We start from the raw sequence: 20,624 nt of genomic DNA on the forward strand, positions 1-20,624 counted from the left end.
TACTAGTATTGCCACCCACCACCCCACTCTGTCACCGGGTCACTTTGTGGTCTCCTGATGCAGCTGCTGCTGCCATCTCGACACTATGTCACCTTGCCACTCTGTGGTCTCCTCCTGCTGCAGCTGCCATATCCACACTATGTCACCTTGCCACTCTGTGGTATCCTGATGCTGCTGCAGCAATCTCCACACTATGTGACCTTGCCACTTTGTGGTATCCTGCTGCTGCCATCTCCACACTATGTCACCTTGCCACTCTGTGGTCTCCTGATGCTGCTGCCATCTCCACACTATGTCACCTTGCCACTCTGTGGTACCTAGATGCTGCTGCTGCCATGTACACACGATGTCATCTTGTCACTCTGTGATATCCTACTGCTGCTGCCATATGCACACTATGTCACCTTGCCACTGTGGTATCCTGATGCTGCTGCCATATCCACACTATGTCACCTTGCCACTCTGTGGTATCCTCCTAAGTCTGCTGCCATCTCCACACTATGTCACTTTGCCACTCTGTGGTCTCCTGATGCTGCTGCTGCCATCTCCACACTATGTCACCTTGCCACTGTGTGGTATCCTGTTGCTGCTGCTGCTTCTGCCATCTCCACACTATGTCACCTTGCCACTCTGTGGTATCCTCCTGCTGCCATATCCACACTATGTCACCTTGCCAATTTATGGTATCCTGATGCTGCTGCTGCTGCCATATCCACGCTATGTCACCTTGCCACTCTGTGGTATCCTGTTGCTGCTGCTGCTATCTCCACACTATTTAACCTAGCCACTGATGCTGCTGCTGCCATATCTACACTATGTCACCTTGTCACTTTGTGTTATCCTGATGCTGCTGTCATCTCCACACTATGTCACTTTGCCACTCTGTGGTATCCCCTTCCTGCTGCTGCTGCCATATCCACACTATGTCACCTTGCCACTCTGTGGAATCGTGATGCTGCTGCTGTTGCCACCTCCACACTCTGTCATTGGGCCACTCTGTGGTCTCCTCATACTGACGCCACCTCCAGACTCGGTCATTTTGCCACTCCTTGGCCTCCTCATACTGCTGCCAACTTCAGACATGGTCATTGAGCCATTCGGTGGCCGTGCTACTCTGGCCTCTTCATGCTGCTGACACCTACACACTTTGTCGTCGTGCCACTCTGTGGCCTCCTCATGCTGCTGCCACCTCCACAATCTCTTGTTGTCATGGCTCTCTGCGGCCTCCTCATGCTGCTGCTACCTCTACAATCTCTCATCCTTATGCCACTCTGTGGCCTCCTCATGCTGCTGACACTTCCACATTCTCTCATCGTCATGCCACTCTGTGGCTTCCTTATGCTCCTGCCACCTCCACAATCTCTCGTCATTTTGCCACTCTGTGACCTCCTCATACTGCTGCCACATCCACAATCTCTGGTCGTCAAGCTACTCTTGCCTCCTCATGTTGCTGACACCTCCAAACTTTGTCTTTGTGCCACTGTGGCCTCCTCATGCTGCTGCCACCTCCACAATCTCTTCTCGTTGTGCTACTCTGTGGCCTCCTCATGCTGCTGACACCTCCACAATCTCTTGTCGTCATGCCACTCTGTGACTTCCTCATACTGCTGCCACCTCCACAATCTCTCGTTGTTGTGCCACTTTGTGGCCTCTTCATGCTGCTGCCACCTCCACAATCTCTCGTCGTTGTACTACTCTGTGGCCTCCTCATGTTGCTGACACCTCCACAATCTCTCACAGTCGTGCTACTCTGGGCTCCTCATGCTGCTGACACCTCCACACTTTGTCTTTGAGCCACTCTTTGGCCTCCTCATGCTGCTGCCACCTCCACAATCTCTCGTCGTTGTGCTAATCTGTGGCCTCCTCATGCTGCTGATATCTCCACAATCTCTTGTCATGCCACTCTGTGGTTTCCTCATGCTGCTGCCACCTCCACAATCTCTCATTGTTGTTCCACTGTGTGGCCTCTTCATGCTGCTGCCACCTCCACAATCTTTCATCATCGTGCCACTCTGTGGCCTCTTGTTGCTGCCGCCACCTCCAGACTCTGTCATTGGGTGACTCTGTGGTTTCCTCATGCTGCTTCCACCTCACCACTATGTCATAGGTCCACTCTGTATACTTCTCATGCTGTTCCCACCCTTCCCACTTCATGATGGGTCACTATTTTGCCTTTCGGCCTGGCTGACAACATCATTTGTTTGACCCTTCTTCTGATCTGTCAGAAGGAAGGAAAAATGAGACGCACAACGGATCCTGTCTGTGTAGCAGCTGTAAGGCCTGGATGGTCCCATCAGAATTGGATTATGATTTGGTAGCCAAAAGCAGGAGTGGGTACAAAACACAGAAGACATGCAAATATTCCATTCACGTGTCATCTCTGTTTTAGATCCACTCCTGTTTTTTTTTGGCATTAGCAATACTGATGGATTATTGAGAAAATGCTGACCGAGTGAAGGCGTATGCTCCACAGACAGGATTTGTTTTTTGTGGGTTATTGTTCTGACAGATCAGAGGAAGAGCAAATTAATCAGTGATGTCAACACAAACTTACTGCTGAAACCCTCTCCACTCTGCCCGGGGGGCTCTACTTGTATACGCGTTTAATGGAACAGGTTCTGTAGACATCTATGTGGAATCAGCTGGCGACGGTGTAAAAAGAGTGCGCTTCTTCTTGGCACTGATATCGACCTGTAAGGCTGAGTTCATACTTGAGTTATTTGGTCAGTTTTGGCCCCATGGCTGCCCAAATAAGAGAAGTGTGCAGTGATTCTAAGAGCGACGCCTGTCATCTGCATGTCATAGGGACTCACAGTATTATTTCACTACCAAAGCAGACTCCCTATATGTGTTACTGCAAGGCAGTGTTCTACACCACTATAACGGCTCTTTGCAGTCAGGAAACAGACGTTTTTTAATGCGATTTTCCGCAAATAAATTCTGATCGAACCAAATTTTTCCCGAAAAATTTGGTGAACCGGCGAATCTAATTTTTTAAAAATTCGCTCATCTCTAAAAGTGGTAGTGGGCCAGACGATGATCTGTCACGGTGTACTCCCTCAGTATCACGGATGTACCAAGACATACGGACGTTCCCGCGACAGGTGGCAAGAGATCTGTTAGACTGGCAACACATGTTTTCCTTTTGGATCAAATGACGTCTGTGTTGTTTCTGGTGCTCGCCACGCCTTCTTTTCCCAGGTGGGGCTATTGTGGTCATTTTCTCTTCTCTATTTATTGTTGTTTATCCCACTATGCATAGCCGTTTATAGTTTCTGTTGGAATTGTGATAAATTGTGTTTGGTTCTCTGCTGAGTCCCTGGTGCTACCAAAGCTTTATTGAAGATAAGTGTTTTCTTTACCTTTTGTATTTTTTATATATCTGTGTGTTGTCTTTCCCTGTTGTTTGTCATTAGGCCCTAGGGAAACTCCTGTTCATCCTTCCCTTTGGAGGAACAGGTAGACTCAGTTCTGACATTAGTTCTATGGTCCTATAAGGTGAGATAGGATTCTAGGTATCCGATGTATGAACTTGCCTACCTTTGGGGCCTGTTCATACTAGTAGTCTGTCAGGACTGGAGTTAGGTTTTTCTCTAGGAGGTGTCTATTTTCCTTCCTTAGTTTCCAGGATTTATTCCGGTATCCCCGGTTCCCTCCTATGCTCAGTCTGGTGTTTTTCTACCACACACGAGCGTGACATTATAAACTGCCAAAACCGTTATTTTTGCTTGTTACAGTACAGCCATGGATCATATTACTGCACTGGCTGGACAGCTGCAGGGGCTGTCTTTGGAGGTAGCTGACCTCCGCATGACCGTCTCACAGATCTAGAGACCACAGGCTGCTGGTCCTAGTGGTGGTGATGGTTACCAGGCCTGTCTCAAGCCTAAAGTTGCCCTCCCAGACAGATTCTCTGGGGGAAATTATAATTTCATTTTGTTTAGGGAGGCGTGCAAATTGTATTTTAGGCTATGTCCACGGTCATCTGGGGATAAGAATCAGAGAGTTGGTGTGGCTATTTCATTGCTTAAAGTGAACCTTTCACCTGGATTTCACTTAATAAACTATCAAAAGTACCTTATAGATCATCCTCATTGTGTTAGCACACGGTCTTGTCCCACTTTTCTGTCATAAAAAATCGCCTTATAAAGTACTCTTCTCCAGCTCCACAAGTCACGGTAGAAGTCAAGGGGGTAGCCCTTCCCTCACTCCAGGCTGTAACTCCCCTGCCCTAACCCCGCCTCTATGCAGTCTAATTGACACCCGGCTCAGTCGCCGGGACCGCGCTTGTACAGGCGGAGCATGCGCCGTCGGACTCAAGCGCGATCCTGTAACTGAATCGCGCGTGAGGAAGAGAAGACAGGCAGGCATCGGGGACGGCGCATGCGCGATTCAGTTACAGGATCGCGCTTGAGTCCGACGGCGCATGTACCACCTGTACAAGCGCGGTCCCGGCGACTGAGCCGGGTGTCAATTAGACTGCATAGAGGCGCGGTTAGGGCAGGGGAGTTACAGCCTGGAGTAAGGGAAGGGCTACCCCCTTGACTTCTATCGTGACTTGTGGAGCTGGAGAATAGTACTTTATAAAGCGATTTTTCCATGCATATACATGACAGAAAAGCGGGACAAGACCGTGTGCTAACACAATGAGGATGATCTATAAGGTACTTTTGATAGTTTATTAAGTGAAATCCAGGTGAAAGGTTCGCTTTAAGGGGAATGCTCAGTCATGGGCTTTTTGTCTGCCAACCAGATCGCAGTCTCTCCTGTCAGTGGATGAATTTTTCAAAGCTCTGGGTCTTATCTATTATGACACGGTTCGGACCTCCCAAGCTATGTGGCCTTCATCAGGGAGAGCGTTCTGCTGAGATCGATTGCTCTGAGTTTAGGAGGTGAGCTACGGATACTGAGTCGAACGATCTGGCTCTCGGTAGTCAGTTTTGTCAGGGATTATCAGAGAGGCTAAAGGAAGTTTTGGCCTTTCATGAAAATCCGGAGTCTTTGGAAGCTGCTATGACTCTTGCAGTACGCATTGATAGACACCTGAGAGAGAGATCTAGGGGCCCCCACTCTCAGGATGTACAATCACAGAATGTATCGTCTTCCTCTGACACTTTGGGTGAAGATAGTCCTGGGTTTATGTTTGGGGATGAACCCATGCAGTTAGAGGTAACAACTTCCGGATCCACTTTTAAGCATTCTGGTTGTAGGAAGGGAGCGTGTTTTTTCTGCGGACAGAATGGACATTTTATTGATCTATGTCCATGCATTCAGCCTCAAAAAGTAAAAAAAAGGGATGTTTAATTACCATCTGACTCTTGGAGGGGTGGGAGGAGAGTCATTTGTCTTTGCCTGGTAGTACTCGATTTCTCCTGACTGCTGAGGTGGCGCTAGAGTCCAAGACTGTGGGGATTGAGGTGTTTATCAACAGTGGGGCAGGGGTGAACCTGATTGATGCTCAGTTCATCAGCATGCACGGGTTGTCTTCAAGTGCATTAGAGAAAAACATTTCCATTTTTGCTATTGATTCTGCACCTCTAACTCAGAAGTGTTTATCTCAGATGGTGCATGACATCAGATTAAGAGTGGGTGACTTTCATCAGGAATTCATCTCGTGTTTTGTGTTGGAGGGTCTCCCTGCTCCATTGGTTCTGGGTTTACCATGGTTAAGCAGGCACAATCCAACCATCAATTGGCAAGCTAGACAGATTTTGGATTGGGGTGATTATTGTGTTGAAAATTGTCTGAATACATCTTTTTCTGCTTTAACCACTAAACCATTACACTCTTTTATATGTGATTTTGCTAATGTATTTTCTGAGAGTGGATGCCCGTATTTACCTCCGCATCGGGAATATGATTGTCCTATCAACCTTATTCCCGGAGTCAAGTTGCCCAAATCTAGGTTGTATATCCTTTCTGTACCATTCATCACCTGGTGGTGTGCCAAATGAGGACTGGTACAGCGCAGGCACGGGATTTCATGGGAAGACAGGGCCAACGGGAGGAGGAGAGCGCTCGCTGGCCCTGTCTATCAAGTAGAGGAGGGGGCGTGTTTATAGTCCGAGGATGCGGCGGCTACCAGCAAGTAACCGCCCAACTTGCTGGTAGTGAAGTAATTGGTATATTATAAAAGTACGATTTTTTGAAAAATTACAACACAGAGAGAGATAAAAGTGATATATATCGACTCAACTGACATTAGCAAATAGCTAATGACCGATACTGAAAATTGCTAAATGGTGGGTGACAGAAGCCCTTTAAGTAACTTAAGCAGGGAGGAATCATGACTTCAGATAGAAAAAAAAGACAAGTATTCTAAAAAACAAATATATTCAATATAGTGCTATATATTAGTTTTTTAGAATACTCGTAATATTCTAAAACAAGAATATATAGCAATATAGCGAATATTCGAAAAGAAACTAACGTAGAGCAATTTAGCTAATATAGTGCCATAATTTTTTTTTTAGGGTTGTCATTTTTTTCCAATCTGAACCTCATTCAGACAAAGAAGATTATAGCACCATATTAGCTAAATTGCTCTATATTCATTTTTTTTCTCTCGAATATTCGCTATATTGCTATATATTCTTGTTTTAGAATATTACGAATATTCAAAAAAAAAAATTCGATATAGTGCTATATATTCTTTTTTTAGAATAGTCTTAATTTTTCCCATCTAAATTCATGATTCCTCCTGCTTAACCTCTTAAGGACACAGGGCGTACAGGTATGACCTGATGTCCGAGTCCTTAAGGACACAGGGCATACAGGTACGCCCTGTGTATTTCGGATCACCGCAGCGCGGCGGGCGGTGATCGGAACAGAGTGCCTGCTGAAATCATTCAGCAGGCACTTTGTGACAATGCCGAGGGGGGTCCTGTGACCCCCCGTATCGACGATCGCAGCAAACAGCAGGTCAATTCAGACCTGCAGTTTGCTGCGTTTCCGGGTCATTCGGGTCTCCGGTGACCCCATAACCCGGAATAGAATGGTGATCGGTGGTGTGATAATACACCACCAATCACCATCCTTAGATCCTGAGTGGTGGCGGTGACTGAGGGATAGTTTTAGGGAAAAAAAGTGTTTTTTTTTTGGGCTTCACCCTGATCGGGTGTCTGGAGTCCACAGCACACTCAGCTGTGCGACCCTAGACCCCCCAGGGGTGCTGCAGCTTGCCCCCCTGCCCCCTCCCCCCACACACGCACATTTTTTGGGGCGCAAGCGCTTTTTTTTTGTGCGTGCGCTGACTGTGGCCGGCACTCTTAGTGTCCGGCCACTGTTAGTGCATCGCCCACCCCACCGCTGATCAGCTAGTTTGAATCGTTTTTTTTTTCAAATTTTTCAAATTTTTGGGGCTTTAATTTTTTTTTATATTTTTTATTTATTTTTTCTGCTAGGTTTATAAGTGAACGTGAACACCTGTCCCTCTAAACACACGCACACTAAATAAAGTTTTACACACACACACTACCCTATGGCCCGCAAGACGTCCTCGGCCGAGGAGGCATACGCCCTGCTTGTCTCGAACTCCGAGAGCCCCAGTGAGGATGAGGATTTCCCACTTTCCTCTTGTCATCCGCGCCCTCCTCATCATCTAGTGATGATGAGCCCCCAAGGCGGCGGAGACGCTGCCAGGCAGAGCCAGGGGACCTCCATGCCAGGGACCCTGTGGCCCACACTAGTATGATCAGCCCTGGGGCTCGTACTAGTTTTCCGGCCCACCAGATAAGTCCACCTGAGCCCCCCCCGCAGAGGATTTTGAGCCCGTGATTCCTGACTTTGTTGGCCACCTAGAAATCCAGATTCGCACAGTGGGCTTCAATGAAAATGACTTTTTTAGTTTTTTTTTCAGTGAACACTTTGTGAATCTGATGGTGGAGCAAACGAACTTGTTCGCCCAACAGTTCATTGCTCAACACCCGGGCTCCTTTATGGCTAGGTCCGGTGACTGGACTCCGGTCAGTGCAGCCGGGATGAGGACGTTTTGGGGCCTCGTGCTGCACATGGGCCTAGTCAAAAAACCCAGTGTCAGGCAGTACTGGAGTGGGGATGTCCTCTACCAGACCCCACTCTACTGTATGGCCATGACACGTTCCCGTTTTGAGGCCATTTGTAAATGCCTGCATTATTCAGATAATGCAGCATGTCTCCCCTGCCTATGACCGCCTGTACAAAATCAGGCCGGTCATCGATCACTTCAGGGCCAAATTTTTGGAGGCCTATGTACCTGGAAGGGAGGTCTCTGTTGATGAGTCTCTCATTGCTTTCAAGGGCAGACTCATTTTCCGCCAGTGTGTTCCCTCTAAGTGGGCGAGGTATGGCGTGAAGCTATACAAACTTTGTGAGAGTACCTCAGGGTACACTTACAAGTTTTGTGTGTACAAGAGGCATGATTCCTGTATTGAACCCCCAGAATGTCCACCCACTCTGGGTGTTAGCGGGAAACTTGTGTGGGACCTTATGCACCCTCTGCTAGATAAGGGTTACCACCTGTACGTAGATAACTTTTATACTAGTATCCCCTTGTTCCAGTCCCTCACCACCAGATCCACGTCCGCTTGTGAGACTGTGCGGAAAAATCAACGCGGCCTCCCTGCCCACCCCCTCCAGGTACCTATCCCCAGGCGTGATACCCGTGCCCTTATTAGTGGAAACCTGTTGCTGGTCAGATATAAGGACAAGAGGGATGTCCTTGTACTGTCCACAATTTACAGTAACGGCATCACCCCTGTTCCTGTGCGAGGTTCCTCAAGCCCGATTGTATCGTGGACTACATATATGGGAGAAGTTGGTCTCTCTGATCAAGTCCTCTAGCCATATTATGCCATGCGCAAAACCCGGGCATGGTACAAAAAAGTTGCGATCTACTTGGTACAGGTTGTACAACTCTTTTGTGCTGTCCTGGAACGTTGGCAAGACTGGGAAATTCCTGCAGTTCTACGAGGCAGTCCTCAAGGCCCTGATCTTTTTCTGACCAGGAAAGAGCAGGCCAGAGTACCTCGGGAACTGGAGGCGCCCGGATCATCCCCCATACTGGAAAGAAGGGACGGTCCCAAAAAAAAGTGTAGAGTGTATCACAGGAGGGGGATAAGGAAGGACACCACCACTCAGTGTGACACGTGCCCTGATCATCCGGGCCTCTTCATTGACGGTTGCTTCAGGGAGTACCACACTTCCATGGAGTACTAAATTTATAATCCCCTTCCCCAATTTTAATTATATTTGGCCACCGACAATCGCCCAGAAAAAAAAAACTTTTTTTTTTTTTTTAAATGATATTATTTTGTAAAACTAAAATAAATAAAAAAAGTATACATATTAGGTATCGTCGCGTCCATAAGAACCTGAGCTATAATAATACCACATGACCTAACCCCTCAGATGAACACAGTCAAAACAATAAAATAAAAACGGTGTAAAGGAAGCCATTTTTTGTCACCTTACATCACAAAAAGTGTAATAGCAAGCAATCAAAAAGTTATATGCACCCTAAAATAGTGCCAATAAAACCATCCTCTCATCCCGCAAAAAATGAGCCCCCAACTAAGACAATCGGCTGAAAACTAAAAAAAAATGACTCTCAGACTATGGAGATACTAAAATGTTTTTTTTGTTTTTTGTTTAAAAAAGGATATTATAGTGTAAAACCTAAATAAATTTAAAAAAGTAGACATATTAGGTATTGCTTCGTCCATATGAATCTACTCTATAAAAACAACACATGAACAGCAATTTTTTGCCAAATTTTCCATTTTAATCCATTTCTTCAGTTAACAAAGCAAGGGTTAACAGTCAAACAAAACTCTATATTTATTGCCCTGATTCTGTAGTTTACAGAAACACCCCATATGTGGTCATAAAATTCTGTATGGCCAAACAACAGGACGCACAAGGAAAGGAACGCCATATGGTTTTTGGAAGGCAGATTTTGCTGGGCTGGTTTTTGGACACCATGTCCCATTTGAAGCCCCCCTGATGCACCCCTAGAGTAGAAACTCCATAAACGTGACCCCATCTAAGAAACTACACCCCTCAAGGTATTCAAAACTGATTTTACAAACTTAAGGTGTTCCACAAGAGTTATTGGCAAATGGATATGAAATTTAAAAATTTAAATTTTTTGTAACCTTGCCTCACAAAAATGTAATATACAGGAGCCAAAAATCATATGTACCCTAAAAATAGTCCCAACAAAACTTCCACCTTATCCTGTAGTTTCCAAAATGGGGTCACTTTTGGGGAGTTTCTACTCTAGGGGTGTAAATAAATCAGTCCATAAAAATCTGCCTTCCAAAAACCATATGGTGTTCCTTTCCTTCTGCGCCCTGCCGTGTGCCCGTACAGTAGTTTACGACCACATAAGCAGTGTTTCTGTAAACTACAGAAGCAGGGAAATAAATATTGAGTTTAGTTTGGCTGGTAATCCTTGCCTTGTTAGCGGGGAAAAAAAAATGGAAAATCTGCCAAAAAATTTAAATTCAGAAATTTCTTCTCCATTTGCCAATAACTCTTGTGGAACACCTAAAGGGTTAACAAAGTTTGTAAAATCAGTTTTGAATATCTTGAGGGTTGTATTTTCTAAAATGGGGTCATTTTTGGGTGGTTTCTATTATGTAAGCCTCACAAAGTGACTTCAGACCTGAACTGTTCCTTAAAAAGTGGGTTTTGCCAAATTTCGTAAAAATTTCAAGATTTGCTTCTAAACTTCTAAGCCTTGTAACGTCCCCAAAAATTTAAATGGCATTGCCAAAATGATCCAAACATGAAGTACACATATGGGGAATGTAAATTAATAACTATATTTGGAGGTATTACTATGTATTATAGAAGTAGAGAAATTGAAACTTGGAAATTGGCAAGTTGTGACGAAAAAACAATCTCAGAACGGCCTGTTTAAGTAAAAGTGTTTTAAAGTTATTCACACATAAAGTGACACTTGTCAGATTTGCAAAAAAATTGCCTGGTCCTTGAGGTGAAAATGAGCCTGGTCCTTAAGGGGTTAAGTTGCTTGTGGGCCAGTGAATCATTGGCCCACATGCAAGAAGCAGGGAGGAATCATGTTTTTTATGAATAGATCTGCCCTTATTGACAGTGCACCATCATGCTACTGCTGCTGTCTGCCTGCCTACCATCATGTTCTGTACTGTATGGCTGCTGCTGCCATTGCCATAGCTGCTATTCCCTGCTGCTAATACTGCCATTTCTATTACTCCTACTGCCACTACCATTACTGCTATACAGTCACTACTACTATTACTACACACATCTACTGCCTTGTCTGTTCAAGCTATGCTGCTACTGCTGCCTCTACTATTTGGGCCACATGCCTTAATTACCCTACCCTTTCCACATCCACACTGTACTGTTGCTCCCAATTACAAGGGAGAATTTTTCTTTCTCCTGGCATTAACATGTGTGTATAAACAGTGGCAGGGATCTGCCCCCCAACAAGCCACTGTCTTTTTCCCATAACATTGGGGGAGAGTTATCAGACTGGTGTAAAGTAGAACTGGCTTAGTTGCCCATAGAAACCAATCAGATACCACCTTTCATTTTTCATAGCTCCTTTGGAGCAACTAAGCCAGTTCTACTTTACATCAGTTTGATAAATCTCCCCCATTGTATGTGTTTAAACACCATTTTCCCCTGATAAGGGACAATTTTTGGGAGCTTTATAATATTAAAAATCAAAACATGTGATGGTGCAGTGTGTTTTTAAACATCCTGTTTGTTAACTGTCAATCATGCGTTAACCCATAGCTACTACATATATGTCAGTGTCACTCTGACATTATTTGCTGTTGCTGTCATTGGTTTCAAGAGATTAGGATGAGAGGTGGTAAAGAAGCTGCAAAAATTTGCAAAAAGAGATAAAAACACTGATAGAATAGCTTTTTTGACCACTCGAGAAAAAAGGAATAAAAATTTTATTAAAAACTCACATGTATGTCAAATCACATTTCAAAAGCCATAGAAAAAGAAAATTAAAAGTTTCTTGCCATTCTTTACTTAATTCATTAAGATTGAAAGATGAAGGTTACTAGATCTATATCCCCAAAAAGTTATGAATAAAAACTAAAGCTCATCCTGAAAAAAAACATACCTTCACACGGCTCTCAACAAATGATGACATGATTAATTAATCCTATGTCATTTTTGGTTGCTAAACATGAAAATGACTTTTAATAGGATCAGCCTCAAGTATGTAAACTGCAGTATTTAAGGATTTTTTTTTATGCAGACGCATGGGAAAATATAAAATATCTCCCCCATTTTTTTAAAGCAATAGCAAACAGAAAAAAAATCACCAATATGAAGGTACCAGCAATTCCTCTCTTAGGCTTTTCTTTTTTTACTTTAAACATGCATCTTTTCAAGTCCTATAAAGATGCCTATTGGAGAAACTCCATACACAGAACATACTGCATTTAAAAAAAGGGTAAAAATGGCAAAACATTCACCATAATGCATACAAGTCCCCCCCTCTCCACCCAAAAATACAGACAAATATAACTGTATTAAAACACAGTGAAAAGGGTGCTGCAAAAACGGTATTATACTACCCTTACATTTTCCTATCCTATACTATTTGTATTGTATTGCAAATTAGACTAAGAAGAAATCTTCTCTACATGATACATGAGATCAGCCATTGTCTCCTCTCCTCACTAACCAGTGCCCCATATACATGCACACTCACACATGCCAGCATCTCTTCTGAAAGGGGAGAGGGAAGAAAGCCACAGCCAGACAGACTAAAGTATAGAGCATCTTGAAATCTAAAAGCACAATTCTTCTTCCTCCCAAAATCTGTTGTCAGGGAAAACATGACTAGTTATCTTAAGCTATGACAAGCTTAAGATAACTGGCTCCAGCAGGAACCTTATTCCTCTGCCCCATGTGCAGTAGGATGCAAAGATAACTTTGATAACCAGCAGAAAATGGAAGAGATCATCAGGATACTAAAGGGGGTTCTATTAGAAAAAAATTCTACTATATAGAGCTAAAGGTGCTGTGCAAACAAAAAAAAGCAGTAATCACTTCATTAGCTGCAAATACAGTGAAGGAGTTTAAGCATGCATGGGATAGGCATAAGGCCATCCTTCATATAAGATAGGGCCAATGGGCTATCCATAGTATTCAGTATATTGGGCAGACTAGATGGGACAAATGGTTCTTATCTGCTAACACATTCTATGTTTCATGGATCCCACAATGCTCCAATATTTCTACATAAATTTTTTGAGAATCATGCAGAAATTCCTAAAGAGTAAAAACTAGTGTGGGCATTACTATTCATTTCTATGCTTAGTGTTGCTTGAAACAATAGGTCACTTTCTGAGAACAGATGATTCCCTTTAAGGATTGAAACGTTTAGGAAATACCACTGTAATTAAGTTCTAATGGCTGAACCGTGTCTAAATAAAGACTTTCAAGTAAATGGTCCTTAGGGGAGCCTTTATGATATATATATATATCCCCAAAAACGAGGTAGCACTCCACAATAGCGTGAAAGGGTGAAGACCCCAAACTTCTATCCCATATATATATATATATATATATATATATTTATCTTTTTATGCTTAAATTAGTTTAGCTTACATTTAAGACATGTTAGAAAATGCTTCATGATCAAGGGGGTTACCCTACCAAATAAGACTAAACAGTACGAGCAAATAAAGGGCATTTAGGAGTCATCAAAATGGTGCAAATTGCAGCAAATTTATAAAAATGACTACAATTGATATTAATATTATCATTATTATGCAATCTTCTTTTCCTTATGCTAACTCATAGCTGCTGCACATATAAATTCACTTTTTTTTTTTGCAACACTGTTCAAAACAGCTGAACTAGACAAGAAATGTGAAAACAACCTGGGCTACAATATAAAATTAGTGCATAGCATAGCATGTACTGGGATTTTTGGTGCCATATGTGATAAAATAATGCTGGATTTGGTTTAGTAAGTTTATCCCAATAATTTAAGTGAGCTGTTTTGCAGTTATCCACACAGTGAGTGGCCAGTTTCACTACTGTGCAGGGAACTTTAAAAAGGAACCACATCACTATGTGATAATATTAGAGAAAAAGGATACATTTACTGGAGAAAAATGCAGGAGACTCTCTATGGTATCCTGTGACACATTTGCCCACAGATGTTGCAGCTGGGCCTATAGTTCCTGTAAAATTGTAGGTTTACGAAGCTGGCGTGACAGTTAGTCCCATAAATACTCAACTGGTGATAAATCTGGTGACCTAGCAAACAAAGGAAATGTTGAAAGGGCTATGTTGTGTGTCAAGCATTATCCTACTGAAAAATGTTAGTTGGAAGCCCTGCCATGAGAGGCTGTACATATGGCCACAAGATGTCCTGTTCATATCCCTGAGCTGTTACTGTCCCCCGTATCATTACCAGGAATGAACGACTGTCTTATGTGACAGTTTCCCATATCCACACATCAGCTGTTGGGTAGTTTGTCACTCCGCAGCAAAGGCAGTATTGAGGTGCTCACCAGCAGGGCTCAATATTCGAAACGGACCGATGTGGGATCCCAAACAGAACCTGGATCTATCACTAAAGACAATATGGTTCAGGTCCACAGCAGTCCAGGCTTCTCGTTCATGACAACCCTGCAAACGGAGGAGATGGTGGACGGCTGTCAATGGCACGACATGTAATGGTCGCTGTGACACCAAATTTCCTTCTGCTAGGTGGTCCGGGAAGAGACAGAGGTGTGCCACCTGTGTTTGGATAGTGGACAAGTAAATTGTCAGAAGATCAAACGATCTACTCTACTGGTTGTCTGTCTGGGCCGTTCTCTATGTGTGCATGCCCTCAATTAACCACTGCTCTCAACATCTACTCACTAGTTCAAAAAGGTCTGATTGGTGGCCAATTTGTCAAAATAACCAGTCTGCTTCTTTCAGTCAAATGATACTCCCCCTTTTAGTCTGTCAACTGGCAAAATGTATTTTAGTGTGTCATACAGGCATGTCTAGCAGTAAACAATCTCTCACCAAGAGATGCACTACTCAAAAGTAGCCTCTGAAAGGCTGTTTAAAGGGCAGTGGGGGAAGCACATTTACAGACCTGTGTCTTATTAGTCCACACCTCTGTAAACATTTACATGTCTGCCTGAGACATAACTGCATGACAAGTTTTTTCAGCAATCTGACATTTCTAACTGAGTGCTTTATTTTTTGTCAGTGAGTGTAGTTGGGATCAGTGGAGTCTTGCCAGTTGAACCCCCAACTTATCAGAAACTGATGGCTTATCTTAATATAATGGCAATGCCCCTTTAAGAATTTTGCATGGTCTTAGAAACATTACAGCAATTTTACATTGTGTATATTAGGTTCTGTTAGATATACCATATGTGCACCAACCTGCAGTAATGGTACCTAGATATTGGTGGCTTCTCCTCAGTATAGGTCATTAATATCGGATTGGTAGGGGTCCAACACCCAGCACTCCCACTGATAAGCTGTTGCGAGAAGTCGACAGTGAAACCATGTAGCGGATTAATGCAGAAGCAGAAGGCTCTAGCCACTGTGTAGTTACTGAGGCTAGCATACTTCAGCTCAGCACTCATTCACTAGAATGGGATCTGAGCTGCAATACCCCAGCACAGCCGCTACACAGTGGACAGAACTTTGTGCTTACAGTTCGCTCAACCATGTCGTTTCTGGAAACTGCCCAAAACAGCTGATAAGTGGAGATGCAGGATGATGGGCCCCTAACAATATCATATTGATGCCCCACTGGAAAACCCCTTTAATGTTGCCAGAATCTTTTTCTATCCCTATAGTATGTGTGAATCTGTTGTACTATTGTGGTACATAAGGGAAAAATTTAAACATTTTGACAGTATTTTGACTATTTATATGATTATACTAAAGTCCCACCTTTGTTTTTGGCTCAATAATTTTTACCCCATATATTGATATTTGAAGTTCAACCTTTGGAGTTTTCTGACCTTCAGATTTCTTGATGTGTCTTGCGAACTTTAAAAAAGACCAATGGTATTACTTTTTGGTACAGTACATAATAAAAGTGTCTTGCATAAATGAAGTTACTATACATTACATGCAATTGTTAACCATTTAGCAAGAAATGAATATGCCACTAAAAGTAATTACAACAATGATACAGTGATACAATAGTAATATACTGGATATTATGAGAACACAGAGTTTTAGTGCCACCTCCTGGTCGATTTATGCTATAAATGTTTAAGCAACATATATCTTCTGAGCTGTGTAATATGCTTGTATGTTAGATACACACAAATACATGTAAGTCTTTGCTATGAATAATCTTTATATTGGGCAGAAGTTCTGCTTTAGTACAGTAAAATATATAATGCTTGTACGTTAATACAATACGCTTGATGATTTGAATACAATATTCTGCAGTACTTTAACACAATCAAAGGCTAATATGAGTTAATTTAGACAATTATTCCTATGTACTAGAGTAAACCTACAGTGTTTCTTTATATTACGAAGCACATACACACAAGGGCAACCATAGTAATCTGAGTGTTTTTGAAGTGTGGCAGGAAACCCATGCAAACAAAAGGACAACATACAAACTTCATGTAGATGTTGTCCTTGGTCAGATTTAAGTCCAGGATCTTGATGCTACAAGACAACAGTGCTAACCACTATTCTTCTGTGCTGCCACATAAAAAATAAAAAAAAATCAGCCATAAAATTAAAACCAAATATTGTGTAGGCGCTCCTTGTGCCACCAAAACAGCTAGGATCTTTAAAGGCATGGATTGCATAAGACTTTTGAAGGTGTCTTGTTGTAGATTTGCTATGAAACAACATTACAGATGCAGCCAAGCTAAACTTGATGGTTATGCGTTAAGTAAAGAATGGCATAAAAAAGATAACTTTTCAGTGGCTTTTGATGGCTTTTGTCACGAGATAAGCAAGATTAACACTGTGCCATGTGTTGCCAGAGTCAATTTTAGCTCGGCTACATCTGTATCTAGTGGCTGGATGTCACCACCAGAGTCCGATAAAGTCAATTCAATGAATGGGGCTGGCACCTCCCAGTATATCTCAGTAGATTTACTGCACTATACTTTTAAGGTGGGTATGGTACCTTACAGGAATACCGCTTTAATATTTATCTTTCACAGCAATTTTTATTCCAAACCTAATTACATTTAACTTTACATTTCTACAACAGCATCACAATCAAATGAAATTCTAGGACAGATGAATCAGTCTGAAAATTAAAATGGTTAGAAATCCAAACAGCGCACACCAATTCAAATGGGAAAATTTAACACATAATGATTAGGGATGAGCGGACCCGAACTATAATTTTGGGGTGTCCGTGACACGGACCCAAACCCGAACATTTTCGTAAAAGTCTGGGTTCGGGTTCGGTGTTCGGCGCTTTCTTGGTGCTTTTTGAAAGGCTGCAAAGCAGCCAATCAACAAGCGTCATACTACTTGCCCCAAGAGGCCATCACAGCCATGCCTACTATTGGCATGGCTGTGATTGGCCAGTGCTGCATGTGACCCAGCCTCTATTTAAGCTGGAGTCACGTAGCGCCGCACGTCACTCTGCTCTGATCAGTGTAGGGAGAGGATGCAGCTGCTGCTGTTAGGGCGAGATTAGGCAGGGATTTATTTACTGAAGTGATCGATATACAGCTGTGTATCATACAACCACTGCTATTCAATTGCTCACTGTTTTAAGGCTGCCCAGAGCATTTTTCAGTCACTATTTTCTGGGGTGATCGGCGGACATTTTGTGTCTTGTGGTGCGCCAGCACAAGCTGCCACCAAGTCCATTTTTAACCATCAATAGTGTGTGTTTTTTTTTTTGCTATATCCTACATCAGGGACTTGGCTGTGCTTGCTATTTTATTGAGGGGTAAAATACAATTGCCAAAATAGCAGTACCCTAAATCTGGTGTTTCAGCTGTGGCTAGCCAATTGTAATACTGTCTGCTGTATGCCGAAGCACAGTTTTTGTTCTGGGTTGAAATACAATTCCCAACTTAGCAATTCCCTAAATTAGTGGTTTCTGCTCTATCAGGCCAAGTTTAAATCTAACCATAAAAGGGTATATTAGATTGAAGGTGCGGATAGGGTCATCCTCAATAACTTCACACGCTAGCGTGCATTTCCAAGTCTAATTCTGTCCATAAAAGGGATACCTGTCATCCAGGGCCTAAATACTAGGCCTACAATTTATATTCAGCTAAATCTGTCGTTACTGCTGTGCCTGTATTAGTGTAATACGGTACCTAAATAGATAGCCAGATAGTGTTAGGTGCCTGTAAAAAAAGGCCTGAATTTTAATTCAATACATTGGGCCAAATAATTTTTTCCTTATTGTGGTGAATGGTAACAATGAGGAAAACATCTAGTAAGGGACGCGGAGGCGGACATGGTCGTGGTGGTGCTAGTGGACCCTCTGGTGCTGGGAGAGGACGTGACCGTTCTGCCATAGCCATACGTCCTAGTGAACCAACTACCTCAGGTCCCAGTAGCAGCCAGAATTTACAGCGATATGTGGTGGGGCCCACTGCCATTCTAAGGATGGTAAGGCCTGAGCAGGTACAGGCATTAGTTAATTGGGTGGCCGACAGTGGATCCAGCACGTTCACATTATCTCCCACCCAGTCTTCTGCAGAAAGCGCACAGATGGTGCCTGAAAACCAAGCCCATCAGTCTGTCACATCACCCCCATGCATATCAGGAAAACTGTCTGAGCCTCAAGTTATGCAGCAGTCTCTTATGCTGTTTGAAGACTCTGCTGGCAGGGTTTCCCAAGGGCATCCACCTAGCCCTTCCCCAGCGGTGGAAGACATAGAATGCACTGACGCACAACCACTTATGTTTCCTGATGATGAGGACATGGGAATACCACCTCAGCACATCTCTGATGATGACGAAACACAGGTGCCAACTGCTGCGTCTTTCTGCAGTGTGCAGACTGAACAGGAGGTCAGGGAGGAAGACTGGGTGGAAGACGATGCAGGGGACGATGAGGTCCTAGACCCCACATGGAATGAAGGTCGTGCCACTGACTTTCAGAATTCGGAGGAAGAGGCAGTGGTGAGACCGAGCCAACAGCGTAGCAAAAGAGGGAGCAGTGGGCAAAAGCAGAACACCCGCCGCCAAGAAAGTCCGTCTGCTACTGGCCACCGCCATCTGGGACCGAGCACCCCAAAGGCATCTTCAAGGAGTTCCCTGGCGTGGCAGTTCTTTAAACAATGTGCTGACGACAAGACCCGAGTGGTTTGCACGCTGTGCCATCAGAGCCTGAAGCGAGGCATTAACGTTCTGAACCTTAGCACAACCTGCATGACCAGGCACCTGCATGCAAAGCATGAACTGCAGTGGAGTAAACACCTTAAAAACAAGGAACTCACTCAGGCTCCCCCTGCTACCTCTTCTGCTGCTGCCGCCGCCTCGGCTTCTTCCTCCACCTCTGGAGGAACGTTGGCACCTGCCGCCCAGCAAACAGAGGATGTACCACCAACAACACCACCTCCGTCACCAAGCATCTCAACCATGTCACACGGCAGCGTTCAGCTCTCCATCTCACAAACATTTGAGAGAAAGCGTAAATTCCCACCTAGCCACCCTCGATCCCTGGCCCTGAATGCCAGCATTTCTAAACTACTGGCCTATGAAATGCTGTCATTCAGGCTGGTGGACACAGACAGCTTCAAACAGCTCATGTCGCTTGCTGTCCCACAGTATGTTGTTCCCTGCCGCCACTACTTCTCCAAGAGAGCCGTGCCTTCCCTGCACAACCAAGTATCCGATAAAATCAAGTGTGCACTGCGCAACGCCATCTGTGGCAAGGTCCACCTAACCACAGATACGTGGACCAGTAAGCACGGCCAGGGACGCTATATCTCCCTAACTGCACACTGGGTAAATGTAGTGGCGGCTGGGCCCAGGCGGAGAGCTGTTTGGCGCACGTTCTTCCGCCGCCAAGGATCGCAGGGCAACATTCTTTGCCTCCTGTTGCCTCCTCCTCCTACTCGGCTTCCTCCTCCTCTTCTTCTACCTGCTCATCCAGTCAGCCACACACCTTCACCACCAACTTCAGCACAGCCCGGGGTAAACGTCGGCAGGCCATTCTGAAACTCATATGTTTGGGGGACAGACCCCACACCGCACAGGAGTTGTGGCAGGGTATAGAACAACAGACCGATGAGTCTGGTGGTGTGCGATAATGGGCGAAATCTCGTTGCAGCTCTGGGACTAGCCGGTTTGACGCACATCCCTTGCCTGGCGCATGTGCTGAATTTAGTGGTGCAGAAGTTCATTCACAACTACCCCGACATGTCAGAGCTGCTGCATAAAGTGTGGGCCGTCTGTGCGTGCTTCCGGCGTTCACATCCTGCCGCTGCTCGCCTGTCTGCGCTACAGCGTAACTTCGGCCTTCCCGCTCACCGCCTCATATGCAACGTGCCCACCAGGTGGAACTCCACCTTGCACATGCTGGACAGACTGTGCGAGCAGCAGCAGGCTATAGTGGAGTTTCAGCTGCAGCACGCACGGGTCAGTCGCACTGCGGAACAGCACCACTTTACCACCAATAACTGGGCCTCCATGCGAGACCTGTG

The 20,624-nt window shown here is 44.3% G+C and overlaps 1 protein-coding gene across 3 annotated transcripts in view; it reads right to left on the reverse strand.

Annotated features, from left to right (window-relative positions):
• GULP1 (GULP PTB domain containing engulfment adaptor 1) overlaps positions 1-20,624 on the reverse strand; it is a 729,290-nt gene that overhangs the window by 583,399 nt on the left and 125,267 nt on the right. For all 3 annotated transcript variants that reach the window (XM_040440801.1, XM_040440803.1, XM_040440800.1), the window contains exon 4: positions 15,916-16,014. In XM_040440801.1, coding sequence (XP_040296735.1) covers positions 15,916-16,014 — 99 coding nt within the window. The remainder of the gene's footprint in view (positions 1-15,915; positions 16,015-20,624) is intronic.

This window comes from Bufo bufo, chromosome 7 (assembly GCF_905171765.1).
Source record: "Bufo bufo chromosome 7, aBufBuf1.1, whole genome shotgun sequence".
Lineage (NCBI taxonomy): Eukaryota > Metazoa > Chordata > Amphibia > Anura > Bufonidae > Bufo > Bufo bufo.